General features: G+C 39.5%; 1 protein-coding gene across 1 annotated transcript in view; it reads left to right on the forward strand.

Moving 5' to 3' along the window:
* The window catches only part of LOC118361556 (cadherin-12-like), a 193346-nt gene that overhangs the window by 164764 nt on the left and 12609 nt on the right, over window positions 1–15973 (forward strand). The window contains exons 8-9 of the mRNA XM_035741578.2: window positions 233–369; window positions 9633–9754. Coding sequence (XP_035597471.1) covers window positions 233–369; window positions 9633–9754 — 259 coding nt within the window. The remainder of the gene's footprint in view (window positions 1–232; window positions 370–9632; window positions 9755–15973) is intronic.

The raw sequence follows: 15973 nt of genomic DNA on the forward strand, positions 1-15973 counted from the left end.
TGCATCTTCAAAGTGGTAGGCATGTTGTGTAAATTAAATTATACAACCCCCCCAAAATCTATTTTAATTCCATGTTATAATGCAACAAAATAGAAAAATGCCAAGGGGGTGAATACTTTTGCAAGCCACTGTATTACAACAAATTCTATATATTTGCCCATAGGGAAAATACATTCTTTGCTACTCTCTTGTATATGTGGGAAATTACCTAATTTACCAAACTTTTTATTAGGTATTCCATTGACTGGAAAAGTGACCTGGACAGCTACTTTGACATTGATCCAGTGGAGGGTACGATTTCCACTAACGAACTCCTGGACAGAGAGAGTATCGCCCAGCACAATATCACCATTGTGGCCACCAAACTTAGTAAGTATGATCGTGATTCATGTAGGTGTCACTGTTGCCTTTCTCTATTGTTATCTATGTGACGAATTTAAGGTGGATTTAATCAAGTCAATCCCATTTTGTGTGAGTCGTTTATGGGCGACCGTAAAGCATGATGGCTCCTCTGGAGCGAGTTTGATCAGGGCATTGTCTCCTCTGGCGTGCCCATCTTAACAGTCTCTTAAACTCTCTCTGTCTGACTCTTCATTCGTTACCCTCTATACATTTTCACTGCCTTCAATTTCATGACTAAAGCATTTTAGGATCTGAGTTTTCTTGTTTGAATCATCTTATATTGACGATGATGAAGAAATTCTGTTTTCAGTCACGTCACAAAAAAAAGAGGTTCTGTAAAGTCAAATAAATGCATGATGGAGAGCCCTGCCGTGTTGAATTAAGAGTTCATTTACATCACTGTTATTTTAAGACATTCTATCAGACTAAATCGTTTTTTATGAAGGAAAGTGAAGCAAATACCCATAGAAATAAGCAAATCCATCGTCATCAAGTCATCAAATCTGCTAAGAGCCATCAAAGTCATTATCTGGGAGGCAGGCTGGTGCTCAATCTAAATTACTCACGCTGTATTCTCATTAGGACGGACTGTGAAATAAGGGCCATTAAAAGTTGAGCTGCTTTTATCGCCTTGGAAACTAGAATTATTCACTTCCCCTCAAGGTCGTGTTGGGTGGTGGTGAAATGCTAATTCCTGTTTCTGGAGTGAGTGGAGGAATGGAAGGGGGAGGGATAGAGAGCTGGAGGGTTGGTTGGATAAGGGGCTCAGGCCGTCATACTCATCATGTGAATCAGTGATTGTAATGTTTTTTAGATGTTTGTCTGTCTGTCTCTTTTGTTATATTCACACATTGTGGATTATAATTCTGTCGGGTGGCCAACCATGCTAATAGTCGTAACATATTATTACACTACCCTACGTATTTATTTGGACAGTGAAGCTAAAACTTTTAATTTGGCTCAACACAATAAAGGTGCAAGTTGTAACCAAATATGGTTCTTGAGATCGACGACATAGGGGAACCATTTTAGGGTTTCTGAAGAAGCATATAAAAATCCAAAAGCAGAATTCTTTTGGCCCTCCAGGACCGTAATTGAATAGCCCTGTGATGGGTTTTAAGCCTTATTTATATTTTTCCCAGGGTGCCTTTCAAGTATATTTTAGAGTTACCAGTACCACCCATGACTGGGTTTGATAGTGACAAAGATATGGTTGTTGCATTCATTTCAATGTTTTGCTGTTGTCTACCCCCAAGTCAGATCCTAGGTGAATATATTGTCATTAAAATGTAATTATACAGTACAACACATTTAATAAAGCCTTATTTTGAGGGTCTAGTTCAACCCTGACACAGGGGCATTAAACTCAAGTTTCAGACCTGCAAGTCACATGATGTGTACTTCCTATTAAAATCCAGCCAGAGTGGGGAAATCTGATGTTTAGAATTTTTACTAACCATAACCTGCATATAGAATCACTGCCAGGGTTGGGAAGATATGGGACTACCTTAAACATCTAAACTGGAGCAACCATTTCAGTAATGGGTGCAAAAAGTCCCAAGTAAGTGAGATGCACAAAGATAATGCCCCCAAAACATGCTAACCTCTCACCATTACCAATAGCAGGGGAGGTTAGCATAAAGATATCTATGACGATCTAAATTTCTCACTCATCCTTATTCATGATTCGTTCATGATTATCTGTAATCATGGTAGCTTCCACATTCATGTAGAACTGTTCAGAAACATACAGTGGCCTGCGTAAGTATTCACCCCCTTGGTATTTTTCCTATTTTGTTGCCTTACAACCTGGAATTTCTGGGGGTTTGTATCATTTGATTTACACAACATGCCTACCACTTTGAAGATGCAAAATATTTTTTCTTGTGAAACAAAAAATAAATAAGGCAAAAAAACAGAACTTGAGCATGCATAACTATTCACCCCCCAAAGCCACCAACTGCAGCAATTACAGCTGCAAGTCTCTTGGGGTATGTCTCTATAAGCTTGGCACATCTAGCCACTGGGGTTTTTGACCATTCTTTTTTATTTTTTATTATTATTATTATTTTTTAACCTTTATTTTACTAGGCAAGTCAGTTAAGAACAAATTCTTATTTTCAATGACAGCCTAGGAACAATGGGTTAACTGCCTGTTCAGGGGCAGAACGACAGATTTTGTACCTTGTCAGCTCGGGGATTTGAACTTGCAACCTTTCGGTTACTAGTCCAATGCTCTAACCACTAGGCTACCCTGCCGCAAAACCAGCTCCTTCAAGTTGGATGGGTTCCGCTGGTGTAGAGCAGTCTTTAAGTCATACCACAGATTCTCAATTGGATTGAGGTCTGAGATTTGACGAGGCCATTCCAAGACACTTAAATGTTTCACCTTAAACCACTCGAGTGTTGCTTTAGCAGTATGCTTAGGGTCATTGTCCTGCTGGAACGTGAACCTCCGTCCCAGTCCCAAATATCTGGAAGACTGAAACAGGTTTCCCTCAAGAATTTCCCTGTATTTAGCGCCATCCATCATTCCTTCAATTCTGACCAGTTTTCCAGTCCTTCCCGTTGAAAAACATCCCCACGGCATGATGCTGCCACCACCATGCTTCACTGTGGGGATAATGTTCTCAGGGTGATGGAAGGTGTTGGATTTGCACCAGACATAGCATTTTCCTTGATGGCTAAAAAGCTACATTTTAGTCTCATCTGACCAGAGTACCTTCCATATATTTGAGGAGTCTCCCACATGCCGTTTGGCGAACACCAAATGTGTTTGCTTATATTTTTCTTTAAGCAATGGCTTTTTTTCTGGCCACTCTTCTGTAAAGCCCTGCTCCGTGGAGTGTACGGCTTAAAGTGGACAGATACACAAATCTGCTTTGCAGCTCCTTCAGGGTTATCTCTGGTCTCTTTGTTGCCTCTCTGTTTAATGGCCTCCTTGCCTGGTCCGTGAGTTTTGGTGGGCAGCCCTGTCTTGGCAGGTTTGTTGTGGTGCCATATTTTTCCATTTTTTAGTAACGGATTTATTGGTGCTCCGTGGGATGTTCAAAGTTTCTGATATGTTTTATAACCCAGACCTGATCGGTACTTCTCCACCACTTTGTCCCCGACCTGTTTGGAGAGCTCATTGGTCTTCATAGTGCCTCTTGCTTGGTGGTGTGCCTTGCTTAGCGGTGTTGCAGACTCTGGGGCCTTTCAGAACAGGTGTGTATATATACTGAGAACATGTGACACTTATATTGCACACAGGTGGAATTTATTTAACTAATTATGTGACTTCTGAAGGTAATTGGTTGCACCAGATCCTATTTAGGGGCTTGATAGCAAAGGGTTGAATACATATGCACCAATTTCACAAATTTGGACTATTTTGTGTATGTCAATTACATGAAATCCAGATTAAATTACATTTAAATTACAGGTTGTAATGCAGCAAAATAGGAAAAATGCCAAAGAGGATGAATACTTTTGCAAGGAATTGTAATATATCTTGTGATTTGATACCATTGCTCATAGGCGTGAGTTGAAATTGCTAAACAGATTATTTCAAAGCAGTGTGCTGATGCTTGTTTCGCTTTATCGGAAGTACTTGAACACTGACGCCTGAAGCTTAATTTCGACTAACAACCACGTGATTGGTTTGGTATTGGTTGCGGTAGAAGACAAAAAGGCTACACATGTGCGATGTCATCTATAATAATTTGTCTGTTCTACATTTTTGGGACCAGCAGGTGCCACTAGTGTACACTGTGTTGATCAAATCCTAGAGTAATTCCATTTTTTTTGACACAATTGGCTGGAAATGCTCAATTCTTCAGGAAGCTTAATTTCCCCATCACTAATTCTATTCTAATTTACAATAAAAGTGACTCCAAAATGGAACAATATATTATTTCCCGTTAATTTCTATTGTGCACAACAATCAGAAAAATAACATAATATTTAAAAATCAGAACACATAACCTGGGTCGATATTCACTCTCACGCCGAGTGGCGATTTTTGTGCAAATCTTTGTGGGACAAAAACAATTATATGTGGGATGCATGCCAGAAAAGCCACTAAACAACAAAACACTAAACAATACATTAATCTCTAATGGATCGGTGAACGGGACGGTTGAGCAGAATGCATGTTCTTTTCTTCGTATTATCTTTTACCAGATCTCATGTGCTATATTATCCTACATTAATTTCACATTTCATCAAACTTCAAAGTGTTTCTTTGAAATGGTATCAAGAAAATGCATATCCTTGCTTCAGGTCCTGAGCTACAGGCAGTTCGATTTGGGTATGTCATGTTTGGTGGAAATGTAAGAGGTTTTAATTGCACTTTAATGGTGACAAACCATGCCCACAAACTGTTAGGGCCTACATAAAGCTGTCACAACAGCAGAGTCCCAAAAGCAATCCTAACACCTTACCAATGCTACACATGGCTATCAGCAGAGCCTTGTCTGGCAGCAAAAACAGTTAATTCAGCTTTTTTTTACATAGCTGATATTGCTGACATTGAGATGTACAAACTATGGCATAAGGGGACAACAAGCGAATAAGAGGCAATCAGTAATTTCAATTAAGACATTAATGAGCGAGCTAGAATGGACGTAGTCAAAATAACTATTTGTTCAGCACTTTTAAAATGTACAGCGACAGAATTCAGAACATGGGCCGTTCTTAGATTGTTCTCCTTGAACACCAAGTCAGAACCGTTGAATAAATAAAGGGGGTATATAAGCAGACAATGAAAGCTCTTCCAATATTTACATGTGCACCACCAAGTCAGAACAGTAGGCAAAATTAAGAGAAGGTGAAAATAGACCAAATTATTAGGGTGAGGCACATGGGCTACTAACAGCTTACTACACAACATACACATAGTATTACTTTCTTAGCTACAGTACAAATATCTCCCTGGCATATTGCATAATTTATGCAGCAGCATACAAGTCATTTTTGGACTCACCTTGTTGTGCAAATTTTGTCATTAAACTTTGTCATCAAAGTCTGGAATTCTCTAGATTTATGGTGCTTTCAAGACAACTGGGACCTCGAGAAAAAAAAAAGTTGAATCATGTCAGTGATATGATACAATAGGGAATGGTAGATAATTGTACTATTTAGAGATCAAGAGTTAAATCCTGATGTTATACATGCTTTTATTTCCTCACGCCTAGATTTCTGTAACTCTTTGTATACATGTCTCAGTCAGAAATCTCTCAATCATCTACAGTTAGTTCAAAATGCTAAAGCTTATAACAGGCACCAGAAAATGTAACCATATCACACCTATTTTTGCTTATCTACACCTACTACCAGTCCCCTTTTAGAATAGATTTGACATTTGATTAATATTTAAGGCTCGGCTTGGTTTAGCCCCATCCTATATCTCAGATCTTGTATCTCCCCACGAGCCAGGATGCAGGGCACTGTTGACCATTCCAAAGTCTAGGTTGAAATGAAAGGGGACTAGGCATTTGCCATTAAGGCCCCAGACTTTGGATGGTCTGTCAGAGGAGATCAGGCTTGCAGATTCAGTGCCTCTTTTTAAATCCCTACTGAAGACACACTTTTAAAGTTGCTTTAATGTGTGATTTCAATGTATGATTTTAATTAGCTATCTTTTTTTCATTCTCTTTCCTTCTGTCTATGTTTCTTTGTTAGTACTTTTTATTTGATTATTTTATGATGTGAAGCACTTTGTTACTTGTATTGACAAGCGCATTTCAAATGAAGTTATTATTATTACTACATTGATTTTAACAACTAAACTATTGCACCATCTAGTGGGGAAACCATTGTGTCACGTGTTAAAATGAAAGAACCATTCAGCAAATTGGATAGGATGAGGTTTCCCTTGCAGTTCCATGAATGATATAAATGCCATTTATTTATATTATTTAGCGACCTCTATTTGATTGTAAATATATTTTACGATACAAAAGGCCTACACCTCTTGCTTACCGAAAGGATACAATTCACCTCTCATAGAAATAGTCATTAATAGACATAATTCTCAAAATATGTTTTGTTCATTCTATTTTGATGGTTCCATTGCTCAATGTTCTGGGTCAAAGAGGAGCAAGAGAAAACCCTTGACAGATAAAAAGATCACAGGGACGGAGAGATGAAATGTCCACAATTTCTGCCAGCGGAGTAGGAGTGTTTAGTGGTGGCGGTCGGTGCGATCAGAGAGAGAGAAGCAAATCCCGTACTCAGTGTCATTTTTCCTTCAGTGAAGAAGATTGCTTTTTCCATCAAGGTCACACACAGGTCTCTAGCTGAGCCTTAGCTGTATCTCTGATTCCCCTGTGGAGGGAGGAAGGCCATCCACCATTCAACGCACCCATCCCTATAAGCCTCCACTGCAAAGCTTAACCTATCCCCCCACTTCATAACCATCAAGTTTACCTTCACTTCTGCCTCGCACTACAAAACATTAATTTCCTCCAGTGCCCCAGCTGTATAGAAATGTCGTATAAAAAGCACATATTCTGGTAAAAGAGGTTTAAACTGGCATAAGAGAATGGGTTGAACAATCTTTATGCAAATAATGGGTTCAAGTATAGCTATCAACTTTCAGTCATGCTGTGTTTATTGTTCATGGAATATATTCTTCTGTTTTTAGATTCCCTGAAGGAACAGATTTATGTAAAGAGGCAATCAGCAGTAGAAACAATAACAAAGCATTCTTACCCACCCTTGTTCAGTAAAAATCTGAGGGATGGTCCTGGAGAAATGTAACCACTCTCAAATTCATAGACAGTGATATGGATGAAAGGACTGACCTTCCATGATGTCAAAATATTAGTTTTGACCATGTTTCGAGGCTATATGGTGTGTGTTTACATTGGAGTAAAACAAGCTTATATTAGTGGTTCTGATGGGGTATGGCAGTTGAACTAAGCTCATGAGGCACTTATAAGCTATATTCTTCAACAATCAGGTACATGTAATTCATTTATAAGTCCAAAAATTGATTTAGAAACTGCTGATTGCCCCTTTAAAGGTACTGTCTTCATATATTATTTTCTAATACATTGACACTTTTAAGGAATCCATCAGGCATCTGAGAACTTACACGCAAACCACAATGATCACGTTGTGCCTGCCAGCGCTGCACATTAAATCTACACATACATGCTGCTAGAACTGCCCCGGTAAATAAAGTGCTTTTATTGTGAAGTGTAAACTTCTAGGAGCAACAATGGCTTCGCTGCGAAGTGGGTCGGCCTCAAAAGCTCACAGAACGGGACCGCCAAGCACTGAAGCGCACAGTGTTCCAAACTGCTACTAGAAGCAACGTCAGCACAATAACTGTTTTGTCGGGAGATTCATGAAATGGGTTTCTGTGGCTGAGGAGTCGCACACAAGCCTAAGATCACCATGAGCAATGCCAAGCACCGGCTTGAGTGGTGTAAAGCTCACTGCCGTTGGACTCTGGAACAGTGGAAACGTGATGCCTGGAGAGATGAATGACGCTTCACCATCTGGCAGTCTGATGGACAAATCTGGATTTGGCAGATGGCAGGGGCACGCTACCTGCCCCAATGCATAGTGCCAACTGTAAAGTTTGGTGGAGGAGGAATAATGGTATGGGGCTGTTTTTCATGTTTCAGGCTAGGCCCCTTAGTTACAGTGAAGGGAAATCTTAATGCTGCAGCATACAATGACATTCTAAATGATTCTGTGCTTCCAACTTTGTGGCAGCTGTTTGGGGAAGGCCCCCGCCTGTTTCAGCATGACAATGCCCCAATGCACAAAGTGAGGTCCATTCCGAAATGGTTTGTCGAGATCGGTGGGGAAGAACTTGACTGGCATGCACAGAGCCCTGACCTCAACTCCATCAAACACATTTGGGATGAATTGGAACGCCGACCACGAGCCAGGCCTAATTGCCAAACATCAGTGCCCGACCTCACTAACGCTCTTGTGTCTGAATGATGCATGTACCCGCAGCAATGTTCCAACATCTATTGGAAAGCCTTCCCAGAAGAGTGGGAAGGCTGTTATAGCAGCAAAGGGGGATCAAGATTGCCCATGATTTTGGAATGAGATGTTCGACGAGCAGCTGACCAAATATGTTTGATCATGTAGACATGCCCCCAATAGAACATACACATACAAAAGACAACATACAGATACATACAAACACCTGCTCAGATATACCTGTTCTCACCCCTATATCCAGTGCCTGCACTACTCTTCCTCCCATGTCCTCAAATTGCACCATTTTGTTCCTCTCCGTCGCCCAATATTTAGATAATTAAGTATATTATTGTTCCATTGCCTTAATGATGGAGGATTGATTGATTTGAAGTTAAGTATACGTTTTTTTCAAGATAATTAAAGAGAAACGTATCGTCCAACCCATTGGTTAAATGGGCAGCAGGTTGCCTATTAGCGGTTAGAGCGTTGGACTAGTAACCGAAAGGCTGCAAAATCAAATCAAAATCAAAATCAAATCCCCAATAATCCCCAGTTCTGCCCCTGAACAAGGCAGTTAACCCACTGTTCCTAGGCTGCCATTGAAAATAAGAATTTGTTCTGAACTGATTTTCCTAGTTAAATAAATAAAAAATTAGCACTTCACCCTCATATGACATGTTGTGAAATATGCAGACAGATGGTTAAAAGTTAATTTACATTGTAATACTTCTGACACCCAATTTTCTAACTCCTCCCATAATTTTTGGGCTTCATAATATTCCCAGAATGCATGGTTTATTGAGTCATTCTTAGTTGTACACTTAAGACATGACTCTGTTATTATGCTGTAACATTTGTGAATTGTTTAAAGAATTGTATATTACTTGTATAACACATTATATACATTCGATTATACTGGATTAAGCGTACATTTTTGTTAACTGTAAAGTTGTTTGTTTTTTTCCAACATTCCCTCTTTCTTGTTCCAAATATCAGTTATTTTTAAGCCTTGGGGTTTTTATATTTTAACCTGCATGTCATTATCGGGTCTGGTGTGGATGGACAGAATCAACATGGATGCGGGTGGCCGGGTGTAGTCATCATTTTACCATTTGCCAATTCTAAGACTGCAGTGCATATTACAACCACATGATGTCAGGGTTGTAAAATCAATGGGGAATTGTCTCTTGCACAGTTTTGTCTCTTCATTAATGTACTAACCCACAGGCAAGCACAATGAAACTCATTAGAAACATTTATAACTGTTCATTGTTGTTTATTGTATGATTTTGACTCTTCAGATAGCCCAGTGCTGACCAGTAGAGTGGCTGTCACCGTTCATGTACTGGATGTCAATGAGTTTCCCCCTGAACTAGCCATCCCTTATGAGAGCTTTGTGTGTGAAAATACCAAAGTAGGCCAGGTAAGTGAACGTGTGTCTGAGTGTGTGGTCGTGCGTGTCTGCGTGTGTCATGTTGATGTATGCTCAGAGGCACTGTCTCATTAAAGGTGCCATATTGATTAAAAGGTCAGTAGGGAATTTTGAAAATAACAACCATGAATAAAATGCTAATAGTGAAGGGAAGGATGACTGATTCCCAGTAATAGTATGAGCGCCCACACATCGAGGCTACGTACCAAATGCACTACTTTTGACCAAGGCCCATAGGGATATGAACCAATAAAAATAGAACCATTAAAACATAATTTTCAGCTGTGTATAATATGCCTTTAAATTATGATTTAAAACCACATAAATCATATAAAACACAGATATATTACCATGCATAGCACAGGTATCATTGTATCAAAGTTTTGCATATTGCTAAAACATTTTGCTTTATTTTAGCTAATGGAGGGGGCATGGTGTGCTTTCCACATCAGCAACCAAGTGTACATTCCAGATTCAATATTTGGATGCAGCGGAGTCTCTGCCTGTATGCATAAACCACTTGTGACTACAAATTAGCATATTAGCAAACATCTCCATGCACGTGCCGACAGAGCTCCTTTGGCGGTTTAACAAATAGCTAGAAAGACTATCCCATCACACACTGAAGAAGCGTTGCTTACCCATGCCTTGATCGATGAACCGTTATCTTTAAAAGTCCCTAACAATCATGCAAAATAGCCTTTTGAGTGACTAGAACATTACACAATATTTCTTCCAGATAGAAAATACTTTTTCTCTCATGTCAAACTACCAGGAAGTCTGAAAAGACAGATTGAAGGGGCGGGGAGCTACTGTAGTAGGCTGAGTCAGTGTGGAGCTCACCTTGGGGGTTTTCTCATTTGGGCAAAATACCGTCCTCCATCCTTTGTCCTCTCCTCCATGACCCAGAAACCAATATGTGGTTGAGTGGTCGAGAATTGTATGTGTTCATTAGTAGGCAAACAAAGGAGTGTCCTCCCTTCCTCGATAGCCATCTTTCATTTAGGATACTCACAAGTTTCCTAACGCAGAAAAGTTTTGAAATCTGCCACACCCCCTTTGAATCAACGTTTGTTTTGTAAGAGGAGAAAAACATACACGTTTTAAAAACATGCACAACTCACTTTAAACATTTATTTTGGAATCCACCCCTCTAACAGTAATTTGCCTGATGATGTGTGAGTGGAGAAGGACCATCTCATTTCAAGCAAGTGCATTTCCATCCACGTTCACTCTCCTCGCCAACTCTCCAACTCTACTTTGACCTTTTTCTAAAGGACACGAGAGAGGACGGAGGAGAGAGTTCACCGGAGGTGAGCAAATCTATTTCATGAAAGGTCCTTGACTGGCGGTTCTTTAATAAAGCTTATGTCAATTAACATGGACGCAGTGAGCAGTGTTGCAGTGAGATTATCTCAAGCAAATTTGCTGATACACAGAGCAACTCAAACAACATTGAAATTGCATGCAACATCCAATCCTGTCATACATCACATTATGGTTTCACAAATTATGTGTTTATTCAACTGTTTGGTTATTGTAACAGCATCAATATAGACAAAATGTTAGCTGTATAATTTTGCTAGCGAGCCCAAATGGAATTGTCAGCACTGTATATCAAGCTAGTTGTTAGTTCAGATTGGACATCTTCCGTTGAAATGTCACAGGGTGGGGTAGCAGCACTTTTCAATAAATATACAGACTGTCCAATGATGTCAAAAAGTTTGTATCCATTTTCAGTAAGGCATGTCCCTTAATATAATTATGTCTACATCAGAGTTTTGTGCAACCCACTTTTGTTCCTTGCTGGCTGAAGACCTTGCTAGCTAGATACTAGCTTACACCAGACACAGAGGAAAGCAGAAAACTAAGTATCTTTGCCTTACATAAATAGGGGAAACCAACATTATATTTGCTGACACGCTGAAGTCAAATTTTGGCACCAGTAGACTAGCTAGCTACATATACAGTTGAAGTCGGAAGTTTACATACACTTAGGTTGGAGTCATTTGGCAAGTCGGTTAGGATATCTACTTTGTGCATGACACAAGTCATTTTTACAACAATTGTTTACAGACAGATTATTTCACTTATAATTCACTGTATCACAATTCCAGTGGGTCAGAAGTTTACATACACTAAGTTGACTGTGCCTTTAAACAGCTTGGAAGATTCCCCAAAATTATGTCATGGCTTTAGAAGCTTCTGATAGGCTAATTGACAACATTTGAGTCAAGTTGAGGTGTGCCTGTGGATGTATTTCAAGGCCGACCTTCAAACTCAGTGCCTCTTTGCTTGACATCATGGAAAAATCAAAAGAAATCAGCCAAAACATCAGAAAAAAATGTGTAAACCTCCACAAATCGTGTTCATCCTTGGGAGCAATTCCCAAATGCCAGAGGGTACCACATTCATCTGTACATACAATAGTATGCAAGTATAAACACCATGGGACCATGCAGCCATCATACTGCTCAGGAAGGAGACGAGTCCTGTCTCCTAGAGATGTACGTACTTTGGTTCGAGAAGCGCAAATCAATCCCAGAACAACAGCAAAGGACTTTGTGAAGATGCTGGAGGAAACAGGCACAAAACTATCTATATCCAGAGCAAAAGGGGTCCTATATCGGCAAAAACTGTAAAAAGCCGCTCACTAAGGAAGAAGCCACTGCTCCAAAACTGCCATCAAAAAGCCAGACTACGGTTTGCACATGGGGACAAAGATCATACTTTTTGGAGAAATGTCCTCTGGTCTGATGAAACAAAAATAGAACTGTTTGTCAATAATGACCATTGTAATGTTTGGAGGAAGAAGGGGGACATCCTGTTGTGGGGGTACTTTGCTGCAGGAGGGACCGGTGCACTTCACAAAATAGATGTCATCATGAGGTGGAAAATTCTGTGGATATATTGAAGCAACATCTCAAGACATCAATCAGGAAGTTAAAGATTGGTCGCAAATGGGTCTTCCAAATGGACAATGACCCAAAGCATACTTCCAATGTTGTGGCAAAATGGCTTAATTAAGGACCACAAAGTCAAGGTATTGGAGTGGCCATCACAAAGCCCTGACCTCAATAGAACATTTGTGGGCAGAACTGAAAAAGCATGTGCGAGCATGGAGTCCTACAAACCTGACTCAGTTACATCAGGACGAATGGGCCAAAGTTCACCAAACTTATTGTGGGAAGGTTGTGGAAGGCGACCAGAAACTTTTGACCCAAGTTAAACAATTTCAAGGAAAGGCTACCAAATACTAATTGAGTGTATGTAAACTTCTAAACCCACTGGGAATGTGATAAAATAAATAAAAGCTGAAATAAATCATTCTCTTAACTTTTATTCTCACATTTCACATTCTTAAAATAAAGTGGTGATCTTTTAACTGACCTAAGACAGGGAATTTTTAAATGTCAGGAATTGTGAAAAACGGAGTTTAAATGTATTTGGCTAAGGTGTATGTAAACTTCCGACTTCAACTGTATAAACCATGTCACTCTGTGATCACATCTTCTGCGAGGTTGGTTACAAAGCTGTACATATTTAAATTAGGTAGAGAATAAGACTTCCATTGGTGTATTAAATGTAGACTTTTATGATGCCTTTAATAATCCCGCCTCCATTCTACCTCCTGAATCCAATTGTTTGACATAGGGGAGGGGACCAGTAACATTATGATGAAACTTTGTCAATGTAGAAGCAACAATCATTTTGGTAGTCCTGCTTTGATTTGGTTTCATCCAAATCTGGTTTCATCATCACATTTCCATACTAGTACTTTTCACAGCAAGATTCCGCCAGGTTTTTACTCATAGCTGGTCGGCGATAAAGAATTGAAGGTCTTCTTTTGTAAGAGCCATCACAAGTCCCCCTTGATGGTTATTTGCACTCACATTGCCTGCCAAAGTACAGACAAAGCACTTATAGTACAGTACAGGTATTCTGAAGCAGATCACACTGTGCAGCTGCAACCTCCCCTGAACAGTCATCTATAACCAGGTATGTATTCAAGTGAGAAAAACAAGAGAGATACATTTCCAGGTGAAAGCAGGAAGGAAGGCTACGGGACAAACACGCTGTTTCAACATTCTCAGGAAAATAGATTAAGCAGAGAAAAAAACATTATCATAAACACACTTGAATGCTTTTTGAGATAAAGAGGGTAGAGTTTAGTGAGGCAGTGGGCAGCCTACCAAACTGAAGCCCCATGCACGGAGAGGAGAGTTGCGATGTGAGGAGAGGTGGGAAGGAGAGTAGGTGAGGAGGTGAAGAGAGGAGGTGAGGAAGGGAGGCTAAACAACCTCCCATTGAGATCATAACCCTGTGCACTGATTGATTTTTAGGACACTGTTAAAACCTCTCTGGGATAGGCGGGACACAAATGTCTCACCTGGCCAATTGCCAGGCAAAATGCAGAGCGCCAAATAAAAAATCAATGCTATAAAATTCAAACTTTAATTAAATCACACATGTACGATAACAAATTAAAGTTAAACTCGTTGTGAATCCAGCCAACATATCAGATTTCAAAAAGGCTTTTCGGCGACAGCATAAGAAGCTATTATCTGATGATTGCACAACAGTAAACAAAGAGACAATAGCATATTTCAACCCTGCAGGCACCACACAAAAAGTAGAAATAAAATATAAATCATGCATTACCTTTGACGAGCTTCTTTTGTTGGCACTCCAATATGTTCCATAAACATCACAAATGGTCCTTTTGTTCGATTAATTCCGTCGATATATATACAAAATGTCCATTTATTTGGCGAGTTTGATCCAGAAAAAAACAGCTTCCAATTAGCACAACGTCACTACAAAATATCTCAAAAGTCACCTGTAAACTTTGCCAAAACATTACAAACCACTTTTGTTATACAACTTTAGGTATTTTTAAACGTTAATAATCGATCAAATTGAAGGGTCTATCTGTTTTCAATACTGGAGGATCACAAACTAACGCTACTTTTCAAGTCTTGCGCAACTCTCAAACAGTTAACATAACGTTACCCTGTTCCAAGATGGCCGTAGTTCTTCATTGCACAAAGGAATAACCTCAACCAAATTCCAAAGACTGGTGACATCCAGTGGAAGCGTTGGAACTGCAAACAAGTGCCTTAGAAATATCGTTTCTCAATGAGAACTCATTGAACAGACAGTGACCTCAATTGTTTTGTATTCTGAATGGCTAGTCCTCGGGGTTTTACCTGCTACATAAGTTCTGTTATACTCACAGACATGATTCAAACAGTTTTAGAAACTTCAGAGTGTTTTCTATCCAAATCTACTAATATATATTCTTGGCATGAGTAGCAGGAAGTTTTAATTGGGCACGCTATTTATCCAAAAGTAAAAATGCTGCCCCCTATCCCAAAGAGGTTATTAAGGCTTTACGGCGAAAGCATACCATGCGATTATGTTAGCTCAGTGCCGAGTCACGAAAAAACATACAGCCATTTTTCAGCCAAAGAGAGGAGTCACAAAAAGCAGAAATAAAGATAAAATGAATCACTAACCTTTGATGATCTTCATCAGATGGCACTCATAGGACTTAAAGTTACACAATACATGTATGTTTTGACCGATAAAGTTAATATTTATATCCAAAAATCGCAGTTTACATTGGTGCGGTATGTTCAGTAATGTTTTGCCTCCAAAACATCCGGTGATTTTGCAGAGAGCCACATTAATTTACAGAAATACTCATCATAAACGTTGATGAAAGATACAAGTGTTATACATAGGATTAAAGATACACTTCTCCTTAATGCAACCACTGTGTCAGATTTCAAAAACGCTTTACGGCGAAAGCACACCATGCGATACCCTCCATGTTGTGGAGTCAACAAAAGTCAGAGATAGCGCTATAAATATTCACTTACCTTTGATGATCTTCATCGGAATGCACTACCAGGAATCCCAGTTCCACAAGAAATGTTTGTTTTGTTCGATAAAGTCCATCTTTATGTCCAAATACCTCGTTTTTATTCACGCATTTAGTTCACTCATCCAAATGCACAAAGCGCGGGCACTAAGTCCAGATGAAAAGTCAAAAAGTTCCATTGAAGTTCATAGAAACATATCAAACGATGAATATAATCATCATTAGGATGTTTTTATCATAAATCTTCAATAATATTCCAACCGGACAATTCCGTTGTCATTACAAAGGAAATGGAATGGAGCTCGTGCTAAAGGCCGCGCGCG

The sequence above is a fragment of the Oncorhynchus keta genome, chromosome 28 (assembly GCF_023373465.1).
Source record: "Oncorhynchus keta strain PuntledgeMale-10-30-2019 chromosome 28, Oket_V2, whole genome shotgun sequence".
NCBI classification, from domain to species: domain Eukaryota; kingdom Metazoa; phylum Chordata; class Actinopteri; order Salmoniformes; family Salmonidae; genus Oncorhynchus; species Oncorhynchus keta.